General features: G+C 41.5%; 1 protein-coding gene across 1 annotated transcript in view; it reads right to left on the bottom strand.

Annotated features, from left to right (window-relative positions):
• LOC137496938 (metabotropic glutamate receptor 5-like) overlaps positions 1-16,131 on the bottom strand; it is a 40,706-nt gene extending 24,575 nt beyond the window's left edge. The window contains exon 1 of the mRNA XM_068225057.1: positions 15,692-16,131. Coding sequence (XP_068081158.1) covers positions 15,692-16,099 — 408 coding nt within the window. The 5' untranslated portion in view covers positions 16,100-16,131. The remainder of the gene's footprint in view (positions 1-15,691) is intronic.
• Positions 16,132-16,379: the final 248 nt, after the last annotated feature.

Raw genomic sequence — 16,379 nt, 5'->3', positions numbered from 1 at the left:
TCCCACTCCTAAGCCTTTCCTATCCCCTCGTCGCCATAAGACCGATCTGTGTCGGTGCGACCTAAAGCCAGTTCCACGAATCCAGTTTTAGGTAGTAAAACCGTTTTAAAATAGTCAGCCCGTTAGTGCGGCACAGGTGTATGCTAAAGCCATCGATAGTAAATTAACCGAACTCCCCTAAGACGAAGTTCAGGTAAACTGGTCTCTCTTGAGATTATCAGCAATCTAAGAGACACGATTTATTATTATTATTATTATTATTATTATTATTATTATTATTATTATTATTATTATTATTATTATTATAAAAACTAGGAGTCCGTTGTCCTTAATGCCATTTTTCGCCAATTTTTTTATATATTTATCTATTTCAGGTCAATTCAAGATCGTATCAGTAGTTTTTAACTTTCGTGTCAGTTTGTCCCTTTCTTCCAGCATCACGGGTAAACAGCTGAATACCTAGATCTCGACCAAACTTCGTATTTAGAGTCTAATAATTCAGGAACAGGTTCAGATATTCATACCATTCAAAAGTCACTGAATAGACTTGGGGTTTATTGGAGGACTAGAAGAGTTTGTTTCAATTTTCTCTTACAATATTGAATACATCTAGATAAAACTTCATATTAAGAGTCTACTCATCCAAGCACAGGTTTCAATACGCATATCATTTAAAGATCACTGAACAGACTGGGGGTTTATACGAAGACCAGAAGAGTTTTTTTTCATTTTCTCTTACACTGTTGATTATATTTCTACCAAACTTCATATTTAGAGTCTGCTCATCCAGGAACATGTTTCGATATGCATATCATTTAAAAATATCTAAACAGACTAGGGGTTACAGGGAAAAAAATGTTTACGCTATTAGTTAAATCTCGACCAAATTTCATATTTAGATTCTACTCATCCAGGAGCAGGCCCCTATGTGCACATAATTTAAAAATGATATGTAAAATCTCTTGACTATTTCTGAAACGCCACTTCATTTTAAATAAATGCTGCACATAATTTCGCTTATTCAAATGACGGAGAAAATTACTATTTTCTACGGGTTTCATGCTCTACAGCCAATGACGGACACCCACGCAGACATATAGTCCGCACACTTTATGTTGGTGCATTTGTGTACGGGTGTGAGGAGTAAGGAGGGAGGTGTCCCGGTATCGATAGTGCTACCAACCAAAGGAAAATGAAATCTGAATTGAATCGAGAATATGATCGATCGATACGAAGTTTCTAAACCGTTATCATCTTAAGCCAACAACTATGTCACATACACATTATATAACATTATAAAACATTTCTCGATGCGAATCTTGTTCCTAGCATGAATTCTATACTTTGGCTTTGTTGTGTAAACAACAACAGTACTAGTACGTAAAGTGTACGCCAGATGTCGCACAACGATGCTTAAGCGATTCATAGTTTGTGTTTCAAAGGTTGCCAGTACGAATCTCGAAGATCGCCGAGATCGACCGATTCAGCACTAGGGTGTAAATGCACCAACATAAAGTGTGCGGATAATACATTTATTCGAAGGATCCATAACAGGAAAAAATCGGAGGTTGCAGCATATTTCTCTTGGCTTGAAAATTATCGCCACCTAGTGTATCTGAAGACCGAGGTAACATGAGGTAGAACGTTTCCCTATGGTGTCTGTCTGATGATTTATCTGTTTGTATATTCCTAAAAGTGGAAAACTGCTGGACTTATTTCAACAAAACTACGTATTTGCATTCTACTCACTCAGGATTTGTTATCAGGTGCATATGATGTCATGGTAATCACATGGTGTTGGTATTTATAAGAAGGTTATTCTCAAATATTTTCGTTAACTTTAGTTTCATCAAAAGACTGTATACAAACGTTTAAGAATATGTTATTTCAGTTCATTTATGCCATGTACGTATTTATCGTACCACGGGTAATAACAAAAGATAACGAAAAATTGAATTTTTCGTCCAAGTCGCGGGGGACATGTCGCACATGTCATTTCAATGTGAGCAACGGAAAAAACTACAGAGTCACTTTGCTCTTTTCGATCGGACAGGTATTAATGGAGGTTATCATCATTGTTAGAGCACCACGACAGTGGTCAGGAATATAATACGCAACCTGAGAACCACAGAGAATTTCGTACAATTTCGGACCAGGAAATGTGCCGTACAATAAATTCGGAAACAGTCACCATTCTCTTTCGACTTTGTTCAGCTTAATTATATTTCACGTTACTGCCACACGCTTCGGAACGAAAATATCATTTTAACACATCGCATTAAACGTGTAAGTAGAGCCATGCTATGTCGCATAAATAATGTCTGAAGGTAACATGTAATCCACTGCAAATTCCCGTGCGAAGAATGGGTACAAATTATTATTATTATTATTATTATTATTATTATTATTATTATTATTATTATTATTATTATTATTATTATTACAGATTAATTCACTCTGTTTCAGGTGATTCCTATCCATGTGATGTTGACTTTTCTCGAGAATTCTTCGCTCCACCTACTCTTATTGCTGTTCCCAATTCGTGACACCGTTACCGTCTTTACCTACATTCCTTCCTTGTCCTAGACACACTGCGTCCTTCATGTCAATTCTTTCCCTTGGTTACGAGCTGCTTACACTGTTTGCACTAGGAAAATCGTAATGTTACAGAGTCCTTGAGTGCACTTTGATAATAGACTGCAGAATTCCAGAACGACAGAACTGAGCGGTTTAATTAACCCCTAAAGAGTCTCCCAAGGGTCTGTTCCTGGAGCCACTGTTATTTTCAACTTCGATTTATGATATTGCCAAATTGACTACACCTAAATGTGTCATCTGTGTGCTGATGATCTTCAGATTTACCACCACTTAAGAAGTAATTAATTAATGTTATTAGCTTTACGTCCTACTAACTAATTTTATGGATTTTTGAAGACGCCGAGGTGCTGGAATTTAGTCCCGCGGGAATGCTGTTACGTGCCAGTAAATCTACCCACATGAAGCTGACGTATCTGAGCATCTCCAAATACCAAAGAACTGCGCGAGAATCGAACCTGCCAAGTTGGGGTCAGAAGGCCAGCACAGAACCGTCTGAGCCACTCAGAAGTGATCATTTCAGAGTGCTGTACAACATGTTAACGCAGATGTAAGGCTTTTACGTAAATATGCTTTTAATGAAAAAAGTAAACTGAATCATCTCTAAACGTAAGCAATAATCATCCGCACCTCCTGTAAAAGTAAACAATACCGTACCCCACATTGTTCATCAGTTATGAATCTTGGAGTGTCTATAAGCGAAACATTGAACTGCTTGAAGCACTTGACGAACTTGGGGAAGAAGTTTTATCAAAGCTTACATCCCCAGAAGTTGTTAAAAAATATATTCCGTTGGTCCCCGAAAATTCATTGTCACTTTTTCCTCAACTTCTCGATTACTGCGATACAGATTTTTAATTGATATAAATAATGAGCTGGCCACGAGACTGCAATTTGCCAACAAAATTGCATGCATCGGATACGCATTCAACATACGATTACTTAAGTGTACCAGGTGCTCTCTGAAAACACTCCTACTTACCTCTCCTCTATATTTCGCTCATTTATTTCCCAGCACCTGCTCAGTACCCGATCAGGGCATACGCTAACGAACCATATACATCGAACCACAATATACAACAGATCGTTCACGGTCACCGCCATGAGAGGTGGAATGAAATCCCCAATGACATTAAGGACGCTAAATCTAAATTAAAATTAAAAACCTCCTGCAAGCATCACCTTATAAGCACTTCAGGTTTAACGTTAGTGTGAACGGGATGCAGGAATGAGAATGAAAATGGTTGTCTTGGGAACTTATACTGCAGATTGTATGAAGTTTAGATATGTTTAAGTTACATCATTTAGGGACATTTAATATTATGTTAGTGCATTTTATACCATATTATTTCGGCATTACATTTTAATTTACACGTTGTCTTACAGAACTACATATAATCTAATAATCTAATTGTATTTATTTCGCTTAGATTTATCAGAAATATTCTTCTACATGGAAGTTTATATACATCTAAGAATAATAATAATAAGAAGAAGAAGAAGATTTTCCCGCTACCAGAATTGCGAAACCACTGTACGTGTTCTGGAAACTTCAGTCTTATTGAACACTGTCTGCACACTACGGCTACTATTAAAACTATAAGATGGCAATACGAATCTCTCAGCAATGCTTACAAATTTTTAAAATTATTCAAATTTCCCCAGTATTTTCTGGTTCGAGGGACTGAATATCCGTGGGGTGTGACCGGATAATTTGTCAAAAACTTTACGAAAAGCAAGGAAAGGTGGCAGTTTTACGTGACTACGTGTAGGGGGCCTGTGTTTTCCCCTTGGTCTTCCATAGTTACTGTTAAGGTTTATGGTAAATAGCACCGCGAATCACCTTAACATGTACAGAAAAATAATAAATCGTAGATTTATAAATAACCTGCACATGTTGAGTTGAAGATATATAAAGTGTATCCTGCTTATTTAGGCAGTCTTATTAGAAAAAAGGAAAAATATTAATCATCATACCGTGGCTCGTACCTGTTATCTCTAGGAGTGGATTATTGTTCAGGATAAATATAGTAGTTCCTTAACAGCATATCAAATTTATCTAAATAACTTACACACCAGTCACATGCTAGGGGGCTGCAACTTAGTTAAGACCATGGCCGCTTCTTTCCTAGCCCTTTAATATGCCACCGTCGCCATATTACGTATCTGTGTCGGTGCGACGTAAAGAAAGTTGAAAAACTTACACGCATGTATATAAATATGTACAACACGTATTCTTCTCATCTCTGCCAACTGTTAGAAATGCGATGGGACAGGGAAGGGCTAGGAGTTGGAAGGAAGCGACCGTGGCCTTAATTAAGGTACAGTCGCAGCATTTGCCTGGTGTGAAAATGGGAAACCACGGAAAACCATTTTCAGGGCTGCCGACAGTGGGGTTCGAACCTACTATCTCCCGAATACTGGATACTGGCCGCACTTAAGCGACCTCGCCATAAGACCTATCTGTGTCGGTGCGACGTAAAACAACTAGCACTTAAGCGACTGCAGCTATCGAGCTCGGTATATATACTTAGCTTGCGGAAAGAAATGTCCTTGGTTATTTTGGATAAGGATACTTATAGGCCTACCGAAAACTATTCTTCATTCGTTACTTAATCTGATAGGAATTAATATGAACGACGCCCAATTATTGAACATTCCAATGTGTAGTCCTACCAGTTGTCAATTTTATGCCCGTAATTGATGTTTCACCAATCACTACTTGTTTTAATCTTCAGAAAGTGAAACGTTTGCCTTGAGAAGACGATTTTTAATGTGGAAGTTAATTACTGATTCATGACTCTCTTATTTAAGCACACTTAATGCCAACTGAAACCGCTCAGGTTTATTTATTTTAACTTGCTTTACGTCGCACCGATCCAGAAGGAAGCGGCCGTGGCCTTAATTAAGGTACATCCCCAGCATTTGCCTGGTGTGAAAATTAGAAAGCATGCAAAACCATCTTTAGGACTGCCGACAGTGGAGTTCGAACCTATTATCTCCCGGATGTAAACTGGCAGCTAGGCGCTTCTAACAGCACGGGCAACTCGCCCGGTGCTCGGATTTAACCACACAATGTTTAGCAAAAAATACGAGCGTCTGATCAACTGCGTTACTCAGCCACCCAAATCCACAAGAAAAATGAACTTATCCTACAGCTACACCGAAAAACGAGTTACACCTAACATTCAAAATTCAGCATTGAATGACAAGGAGTCTGGAGTGATATTCCCATGTCATTACTATAGTCTACCAAATCCTAGGCTCTCAACTTGGGAGCGTGATTTGGTGACCACGAGGCCCTCAACTGAGTCTGTTATTGGTTCCACTCACCAGGAGAGTCCAGGCCCTGCATCCAACAGATTTCAATGAGCTTCAATGTACCTGTTGGGGGACACTCAACAGTAACTCGTGTAGAAAGGCTTAGGTCAATATGCATTCGTTTTCGAAAAAAATGAGGTCAAATGTCATGGCGCAGGATCCGCTTCGGACCAAGAGGAGTTGATAGAACACTAAAAGGCGAGCATATTTTTACTTTAAAATGTCGTGTACGCAATCTAATAACTTCCGAAAAAAGTATGAATCCCCGATTCCAATGCAACGCGTATATACTTAGAGAGTTAACGGAGTGGTGACCGATTAGTTACTGTACGTGTGTGCGAACCTCAACGATGTGAGTTTGGGTCTCATCGTAGCTATGTTTTTTCTACAATATATATTTACTAGTTCCTTTACGTCGCACCGACCGGGTTCGATTCCCGGCTCTGCCACGAAATTTGAAAAGTGGTACAAGGGCTGGAACGGGGTCCATTCAGCCTCGGGAGGTAAATGAGTAGAGGTGGGTTCGATTCCCACCTCATCCATCCTGGAAGTGGTTTTCCGTGGTTTCCCACTTCTCCTCCAGGCAAATGCCGGGATGGTACCTAACATAAGGCCACGGCCGCTTCCTTCCCTCTTCCTCGTCTATCCCTTCCAATCGTCCCATCCCCCCGCAAGGTCCCTGCTCAGTATAGCAGCTGAGGCTGCCTGGGCGAGGTACTGGTCATTTTCCCCCAGTTATATCCCCCGACCCAATGTCTCATGCTCCAGGACACTGCCCTTGAGGCGGTAGAGGTGGGATCCCTCGCTGAGTCCGAGGGAGAAACCAACACTGGAGTGTATTTCAGATTGTCTAATATTTTGTTCCATTTTAATCTTCACGTTCCCTCACATAATAATAAATTTTCTTTCCTTCGCCTTCCTTAATCGGTATACCCTCCAGGGTTGGTATTTTCCTCGGATTCAGCGAGGGGTCCCACCTCACCGCCTCAAGGGCAATATCCTGGAGCGAGTGACTTTGGGTCTGGGGATACAACTGGGAAGGAGGAGCAGTACCTCGCCCAGGCGGCCTCACCTGCCATGCTGAACAGGAGCTTTGTGAGGGGATGAGAAGTTTGGAACGGACAGACAAGGAAGATGGAAGGAAGCGGCCGTGGCCTTAACTTAGGTATCATCCCGGCATTTGCCTTGAGGAGAAGTGAGAAACCACGGAAAACCACTTCGAGGATGGCTGAGCAGAGAATCGAACCCCTCTCTATTCAGTTGACCTCCTTACACTGAGTGGACCCCGTTCCAGCCCTCGTACCACTTTTCAAATTTCGTGGCAGAGCCAGGAATAGAACCCGGGCCTCCGGGGTGGCATATAATCACACTAACAACTACACCACAGACGTGGACATAATTTATTTCGTACAAAAATACAGCTGTGATGAGACTCAAACTCACGTCGTCAAGATTCACTAATAAGTATCGTAACCACTCGGCCACAGCTCCGTTCGACTGCGATGTAATTCGCCTAGTATATGTGCGTTGAATTGGAATCAGGGATTCATCATTATTTTTTTCGGAAATTATTAGGTTGCGGACCTAACATGTTTAAGTAAAACGTGTACGCCTTTTTGTGTTCTATCACTTCCGCTTGGACCGGGTGAGTCGGCCGTGCGGTTGGGGCCCCGCAGCTGTGAGCTTACATCCGCGAGATAGTGGGTTAGAATCCCACTGTCGGCAGCCCTGAAGAGAGTTTTCCGTGGTTTCCCATTTTCACACCATGCAAATGCTGGGGGTGTACCTTAATTAAAGCCACGGCCTCTTCCTTACAGCTCCTAGCCCGTTCCTATCCCATCGTCGCCATAAGACCTATCTGTGTCGGTGCGACGTAAAGCCACTAGCAAAAAATTAAATAAATAAATAAATCTTCCACTTGTGCGAAGCAGATCCTGCGTCATGCATGATATTTGACTTTTTTTTTTTTTTTTTTTTTTGAAAACGAAGCCTATTGACCTAAGCCCTTCTACACGAGTTATTGTTAAGCTTCCCTCGACTGGTACATTGAAGCTCGTTGAAATCTGTTGGACGCATAGTCTAGCCTCACCTTGTTATTTGAGACAGGTTCCTCTCTGACCTCCCTTGGTAAATATTCTCTCTACGGTACCTACCACAACGATATTAGGTTTGCGAGGGCTAGTGGGTGTTTTATTTTCAGCCGTTCGTGTCCGCCTCCGTAACGTAACGGTTAGTACTATTATCTGTCGTCCTCGGAGGCCCTTATTCGATTCCCGGTACTCCCAGATATTTAAGATGGCTGGAGGGCTGGTTTGTAGATAAAATGGTATGCGCAGCTTACAGCCATTGGCGATATGTCTCAAAAGAGCTGCACCACCTCGGGGCGAGGACACGAGTTTACCTTTACTTTGCCTTTCGTGAACCTTCCCCTTTCTTCTTCCGGTACATTTTTTAATTATTATTATTATTATTATTATTATTATTATTATTATTATTATTATTATTATTATTATTATCTTTCTTTTTTAATCTGCTTTCAATCCAGGGTTGTCTTTTCCCTTGAACTCAGCGAGGGATCCCACCTCTACCACCTGAAGGGCAGTGTCCTGGAGCTTCAAACTCTGGGTCGGGAGGATACAATTGGGGAGGATGACCAGTACCTCGCCCAGGCGGCCTCACCTGCTATACTGAGCAGGGACCTTGCGGGGGGATGGGACGATTGGAAGGGATAGACATGGAAGAGGGAAGGAAGCGGCCGTGGCCTTATGTTAGGTACCATCCCGGCATTTGCCTGGAGGAGAAGTGGGAAACCACGGAAAACCACTTCCAAGATGCTTGAGGTGGGAATCGAACGCACCTCTACTCAGTTGTCCTCCCGAGGCTGAGTGGACCCCGTTTCTGCCCTCATACCACTTTACAAATTTTATGGCAGAGTTGGGAATCGAACCCGGACCTCCGGGGGGAGCAGCTAATCACACTAACCACTACACCACAGAGGCGGAATACTACTACTATTATTATTATTATTATTATTAGAGGACTTCTCTATATTTACTGGGGTCTTACTTGATGTGAGTTTGACGTGTGTGTTCGTATATTTCACCTTGCAGCCACAAATTCTCACCACAGACCTCTGGTGTTTGTGTACGGTAGTAGTCTCGAGTATCCTATCATGCACTTTAGTGGTTGTGTGCAAGTAGCTGCGGTGGTGTGGCAGATATGAGGGTTGAAAGTGGGCAACTATATATAAAAATACATGTGTGTGTCTGTTATCATGACTGGTTAGGTTTTTTTTTTTTTTGCTAGTGATTTTACGTCGCACCGACACAGATAGGTCTTACGGCGACGATGGGACAGGAAAGGGCTAGGAGTGGGAAGGAAGCGGCCGTGGCCTTATTAAGGTACAGCCCCAGTATTTGCCTGGTGTGAAAATGGGAAACCACGGAAAACCATTTTCAGGGCTGCCGACAGTGGGGTTCGAACCTACTATCTCCCGAATACTGGATACTGGCCGCACTTAAGCGACTGCAGCTATCGAGCTCCTTCCTGACATCACCCCTATGTAGAGGGATGTACTCACTACCAAGTGTTATTGTGGGGGTTCGTAACGTGTTGTTTTGTACGTAAGTGAAGAAGTGTGAACTCAAACTCAGGCCCGCAGCCAGACGAATTAATAATATGCAGTTGAAATGGAACTTGTGACCCTCTGAACGGGAGGCCGGTACGCTGACCATTCAACTAAGGAGCTCGGCCTTTATTCTTCAAAATATCGGGCCTGTTTTTATTCGTTTCTGATTAATGTTCAGAGGAGATGATTGTCTAGTTGTACCTCCACTTGAAACAGACCTCACCGAGCGAGTTGGCCGTGAGGATTAGGGATGCATAGTTGTGAGCTTGAATTCTAGAGATGGTAGGTTTGAATTCTACGGTCGGCAGCCCTGAAGATGGTTGTCCGTGGCTTCTCACTTTCACACCAAGCAAATTCTGGCGGCCGTACCTTACTTAAAGTCACGGCCGCTTCCTTCTCAATCACAACCCTTTCTTTTTCTTGCGTCGCCGAAAACCTTCAATGTGTCCGTGCGACGCTGAAGAACTAGAAAAGTAAAATATCACCACCGTCATAATCTCCAGTTAGATATTGTTCAAGGTAAGTGGTCCTTACAAGCATAGAACTGATATCCATAATCTCTGATATTTAAAACCATACTAGCAAATGTACCCGTGCTTCGCTACGGTATTCTGCAATGTGTACGAATTTCTCCGTGAATTACTGTAAAGGCAGTGAGTAAGATTATATTAAAATGCATACCTCTTAGCGCTATCCTATAAACAAAGAAGAGAGAACAGAATACGTTGTTTCCGATGTAAGGCAGGCATTGAGAAAGTTTTGAGGATTATCGCAGACCACATTTCCTACTGCCAATCACAATCGAGTTCGGGAGTTTCTACTATAACGGCAAGCTCACTTGGCAACTGCCATTCACAATAGAGATGGAGAATTTTCATTATAAGACAGGCCATTTTCTCTAATGCAAGTCACAAGAGTTCAAAGATTTGATTAAAATCGAGAATTGCAGCGCTATCTAACGTATCAACAATCATATCAACAATAGTACGGCGATTGTGCTATTTGTTTTGTAATACGACTTACTGTTTAGCCACCAATTATCCCGAAATGAAGGCCTGCACCGTCAGTAAAATTCATCCATACTTCGATATTACCTGGGCCAAAAGTCATATATTTGATCAGCTTGGAATTTTTCCTTTAAAAAAAGTGTGTCCAGGTATCGAGATTAGCACTCGCATACATGCGGAGAAATTAAGGAAGAAAGTGATACAGTTAAGAAAATTGAAATTAATAGAGAATAGGATTATAACTAAGGACAGCCGGATGGGACAAATATTTGAATACGAAGTGGATGTGTTGGAAAATCAAATGTCCCTCAATAAATTGTGATGGTATGAGTTTCGGATATAAGAACGCGATAACAGAAGAGAAATTTAGGCTCAGAGATTCTTAGGTGAATAGATAAGAAAATGACTTATGGTGTTGTTACTTAAGCTATTCCAGGACGGTTATAACCTCCAACGATATTCCACCCCGCAGAATGGCCGATTGACGTCTCTCTTGATTTCTACCCAAGGAACAACCATGAGTTTACAGGAATGATGCCGAAAATGGTAATACGTTACTTCCCTGCTGGCAAGCAGTCAGAGACGTTGCCATGGTAACCTGTAGGTTGTCGGTCACTAAATGGAGAGCATGAAAATAGTAATTTTCTCTGTCATTTGAAGAGTAAGCTATATTATGAACATAACAAAAGTTGTTTATAATGAAGAGACGCCTCACATACAGTACAGGGATTTTACAGAAAATCAATAGTATAAGAGAAAATGAAGGGAAACTGTTCTGGTTTTCCTATAAACCATGCATATCAAAACCTTCCCCGGGATCAGTATACTCTAAATATGACGTTTGGTCGAGATCTATTTAGTCCTTTCGCCGTGATGGTGGAACAAACAAACAGACACGAAAAATAGAAACCACCGATTCGGTCTTAAGTTGACCTTAAACGGATAAATATCTGAAAAATTGGCAAAACAAACGAAATTACAGACAGCTGAACCCTACAACTTTATTTATATAAATTACACCAAACATTAAGCCCGGCTGAATGATCAGCGAAGTCGCCTTCGGTTCAGAGAGTCCCGGGGTCGATTCCCGACCGGACCGGAGATTTTAACCTTAAACGGTTATTTTCCCCGGTTCCTGGACTGGGTGCTTGTGCTGTTCCCAAAATCCTTGCAACTCACTCTCTCACACACACACACACACACACACACACACACACACACACACACACACTATCCTCCACTATAAAAACACGCGGTTCCCATTCACGGCAGATGTTGCCCACCCTCGATTGAGGGTCTGCCTTACAAGGGCTACACCAGGCGAGCTGAACATGTCCTTAGAAATTCCCAGCACTAAACGCCATACGATAAATAAATAAATAAATAAATAAATAAATAAATAAATAAATAAATAAATAAATAAATAAATAAATAAATAAATAAATAAATAAATAACCAAACGGTATACAGTGAATAGCCAAAGGTCTCCACTGCAACAGCCTATAATTTGTGCGATATAAATAATATATAGTATGTCAGTAACAGTATCATCCAGCGGGGTGGTCACGTGTGTTAATCAGATTTTCTTTTTCTTTGCTTTACGTCGCACCGACACAGATAGGTCTTATGGGACAGTGGAACAGGAAATGCCTAGGAATGGGAAGGAAGCGCCCGTGACCTTAATGCACAGACCCAGCATTTGCCTGGTTTGAAAATGGGGAAACCACGGAAAACCATCTTCAGGGCTGCCGACAGTGGAGTTCGAACCCACTATCTCCCAGATGCGAGCTCACAGCTGCACGCCCCTAACCGCACGGCCAACTCGCCCGGTAGTTGTGTTAATCACCTACGAATATGGAGCCGTGTTCTGGATTCGGGAGACGGGTGGGTTCAAACCTCCCAGTCGGCTATCCTGGGAATGGTTTTCTGTAGTTTCCCCATTTTCACTTCCAGACAAATGCCAGGACAGTTCCTAGTCATAGGCTACAGCCAGTTCTTTCCACCTCATTCACAATCATTGATTTTGATCTTGATTAGCTCCTCAGATAGTGGCGACAGGAAGGACATCTGTCCGAAAAAACATGATTTATAATTTCATCTTACCTCATCCCCGACCCTGTATCGGGAAACCGGACCTAGGGGTACAGAACTTAATTCTGTTGTATTCTTTTCAAAAATGTTAGAGTTGAACACATTTCTTCTGTGGGCACAAGCGGCACATGGACAGCGTTATCAACTGTTGTACAGTGGTTTAATTTGCCGTGATCATAGTTATCATAAACCATTGTTAAGTACAACTTCAGTGTTTGAAAAATATACCTATTCATAAATACAGTAATATGTGCTCAAAGTGGATACTTGAATAAAGCGGAAACTTGTCCAATATTTTCTCGGTTTCGGTGAAGCGTACAGCGTTATAATTTTCTTACTTTTGTATAATGCGGAATCACCTCAACGCGAAAAACGGAAACGAAAATTGAAAGAATCCTTTAAAATCTACAAAATATTAGGAACTGATGTTGTCCAACGCACAATATTTGTGCATTTCTGGTTTTGGTGTGATCAATGTCATTGTTTGAACAATCTGGCGCACGTGATAGGAGAGAGCGATAATACGAATGGTGGAACGAATGAAGTGCTTGAAAATGCATCAGCAATATTCAAACTTGTATCACATTTTCGAATCAACTAAAGCCCTTCTAGTAATAAAAAGGCCGAGAACAAGGAGAAGACAGAACAGAAAGGAAACGAGCAAGAAGATGAAGATCAAAACAAGATCCGAACCCACGAACAGGCCCACAATGCTTTTGTGACGTAAAGCAATTTGCCGTTACATCTAACTCATCTGCTCTTCTTGAACTAATGTACTCAGCACAGGACTGCATTCAGAAAGACGCGATTAGAAGAAAGAGGAAACAAGTTTCTCTGTTTGATCTGTGGAAATAACTTTCTTCGTTTCTTAATCTGTTTACCCTCCAGGGTCGGTTTTTCCCTCGGACTCAGCGAGGGATCCCACCTCTACCTTCTTAAGGGCAGTGTCCTGGAGCTTCAGACTCTGGGTCGGGGGATAGGCTACAACTGGGGAGGATGACCAGTACCTCGCCCAAGCTTTCTCTCCTGCTATGCTGAACAGGGGCGTTGTTGGGGATGGGAAGATTGGAAGGGATAGACAAGGGAGAGGGAAGGAAGCGGCCGTGGTCTTAAGTTAGGTACCATCCCGGCATTTGCCTGGAGGAGAAGTGGGAAACCACGGAAAACCACTTCCAGGATGGCTGAGGTGGCAATCGAACCCACCTCTACTCAGTTGACCTCCCAAGGCTGAGTGGACCCCGTTCCAGCCCTCGTACCACTTTTCAAATTTTGTAGCAGAACCGCGAATTGAACCCAGGCCTCCGGGGGTGGCAGCTAATCACACTAACCACTACACCACAGAGGCGGACGGAAGTAAGTTTAAGGAGCGTATATCCAGTGTTCTGAAATAGTGCAATATAGAGTTGTGATCGTGCCCTAATGAGATACTGTGCCTCATTCTGTATGTAATAATAAAGCGCAGTAATAATTAACAAATCAGTGTACTATACAGTACTACACGCATCAATCTCGATAGCCCGGCGTCATGCGTAGGCAGATACAGGTAAGCTCTAAATAATATTTACTATTACCGTTTACTGTGTTAAGACAAATAAAAGCGATGTTATTATAATGTGGAAACTTGTATAATTCAGAAATTTGTTTGGTCACTTGGCATTCCACTTTGAGCAAGTCTTACTGTATTACATGTTTCGTTTATTCATTTGTGGTAAAATAATTATCTATTAGAATAGCACACAGATATCATTCTGAGGGTATTTAAGGATTGTAGTAGGGATGTAAATTAGAGGACATATAAGTCACTGGTAAGACCACAATTAGAGTATGGCCGATAACCTTGGATGTTAGGCCCCTTTAAACAACAAGCATCATCATCATCATCATCATCATCATCATCAATTAGAGTATGGTTCCAATGTCGGGTTCCTTGATTCGAGAAATGGAAAAATCCAAAGAAAAACAGCAAGATTTGTTATCGATGATCTCCCAAAAAAGTAGTGTTACAAAAATGTTGTAAACTTTGAGCTGGGAAGACTAGGAAGTAAGGAGACAAGCCGCTCGACTAAGTAGTATGTTCCCAGCTCTCAGTGGAAGATTGCGTGGAATGACATTAGTAGACGAATAATGTTGAGTGGTATTATTAACAGTAGGAAAGATATGACCATGAAGTTTGAATTCAAGAGGAAAGCTTAGAGAAAATATTCGTTTACAGGAAGAGTTCGGGATTGGAATAATTTTCTATTGGAAATGTTCGATAAATTTCCAATTTCTTTGAAATTATGTTTAAAAGAAACTAGGTAAACAACTATTAGGGTATCCGTGCTAAACGCAGACATTGATTGATTGATTGATTGATTGATTGATTGATTGATTGATTGATTGATTGATTGATTGATTGATTGATTGATTGATTGATTGATTGATTGATTGATAATACTAATTATTATAAGCACGTTGCAAATATTTATGCAATAATAATAATAAAACAAGAAGAGTTTGATACTTGGGACAAGTTAAAGAGACCGAGTAAGTGGCCGTGCGGTTAGGGGTGCACAGTTGTGAGCTTGCATCCGGGAGATAGTGGGTTCGAACCCTACTGTCGGCAGCCTTGAATATGGTTTTCCGTGGTTTCCCATTTTCACACCAGGTAAATGCTGGTGCTGTACCTTAATTAAGGCCACGGCCGCTTCCTTCCCACTCCTAGCCTTTTCCTACCCCATCGTCACCGTAAAACCTATTTAGGCCTATGTCGGTGAAACGTGAAACAAATTGTACACACAAAAAGGTTCATCTAAAAAGGAGTCTGTAATAATGTCGGATAGTGAGAAACCATAAATACAAATTTTCATTCACATGTTTGTGCTGTTTGTTTATTATAAAAACGTATTCTACGCATGATGTTTTCATGAGAGCAGGTTTTTTTTATTAAAACAGGTATATGTCTGTGCTGTTTGCAACAGTCAACAATTTTCAGTATAACACCCTAAACCGAACCACTTTGTACAGTATAACGTATAGTATAGTAGGTAATTCAAAACAGAGTACTCACCGTTAAGCCGTCCGCTAGGCCACAGGTGTCTTGCGTGGTTGATCCTGACGGTGATATGGCGTCCCGGATAAACTCGATACTTTGCTGAAGAGCTACCGGGGCGTACCAGCAGGAGTCCCGGATCTCCACACCTAGGGTGATGTTCTTGAGGATATCAGGATCTTTGTTAATGCGGTCCAAAGTCTGGAACGTCACCTCCACTCGCTGTATGCCGTACATCTCTCGCACCTCCCCACATTTGAGCGTGTTACCTGCCCGTTTCTGTTTGGGCTGGTGGTGCAGCGAGAACAGAGCTCCGATGATGAAGTCGCCCTTCAGCACGGCGGAAATTCTTTGGCTTGCTTCACTACCCCGCACTGCAGATGGCAGGGAACACATTATAAACAAACACAAAACTAATATCTTCATCGTCAACGTCTGTAACGATGATCTTCACTTATAATTCCGGCACGCACTTTTTGTTATTGTTACTTTTTCGAAACACGGAAAATGTTTACCCGCTTCAAAGTTCTAAACAATGGAAATATTAATTAGAAATGTACTTTTTATCAACCTCTACACGTAAATTCTGAACACAAATTTTCGGACACCGAAAAACTCAAAAAAATTACGTAGTTATATTCTGTATTTAAGTTACGTCAAAATTACACAGTCGTTCAATTACAGCGCACGACACACGCATTCAGAT

The sequence above is a fragment of the Anabrus simplex genome, chromosome 1 (assembly GCF_040414725.1).
Source record: "Anabrus simplex isolate iqAnaSimp1 chromosome 1, ASM4041472v1, whole genome shotgun sequence".
Classification (NCBI taxonomy): domain Eukaryota; kingdom Metazoa; phylum Arthropoda; class Insecta; order Orthoptera; family Tettigoniidae; genus Anabrus; species Anabrus simplex.
Note: the sequence above shows the minus strand (reverse complement) of the source record. Positions and strands in the feature narration are given on the sequence as shown.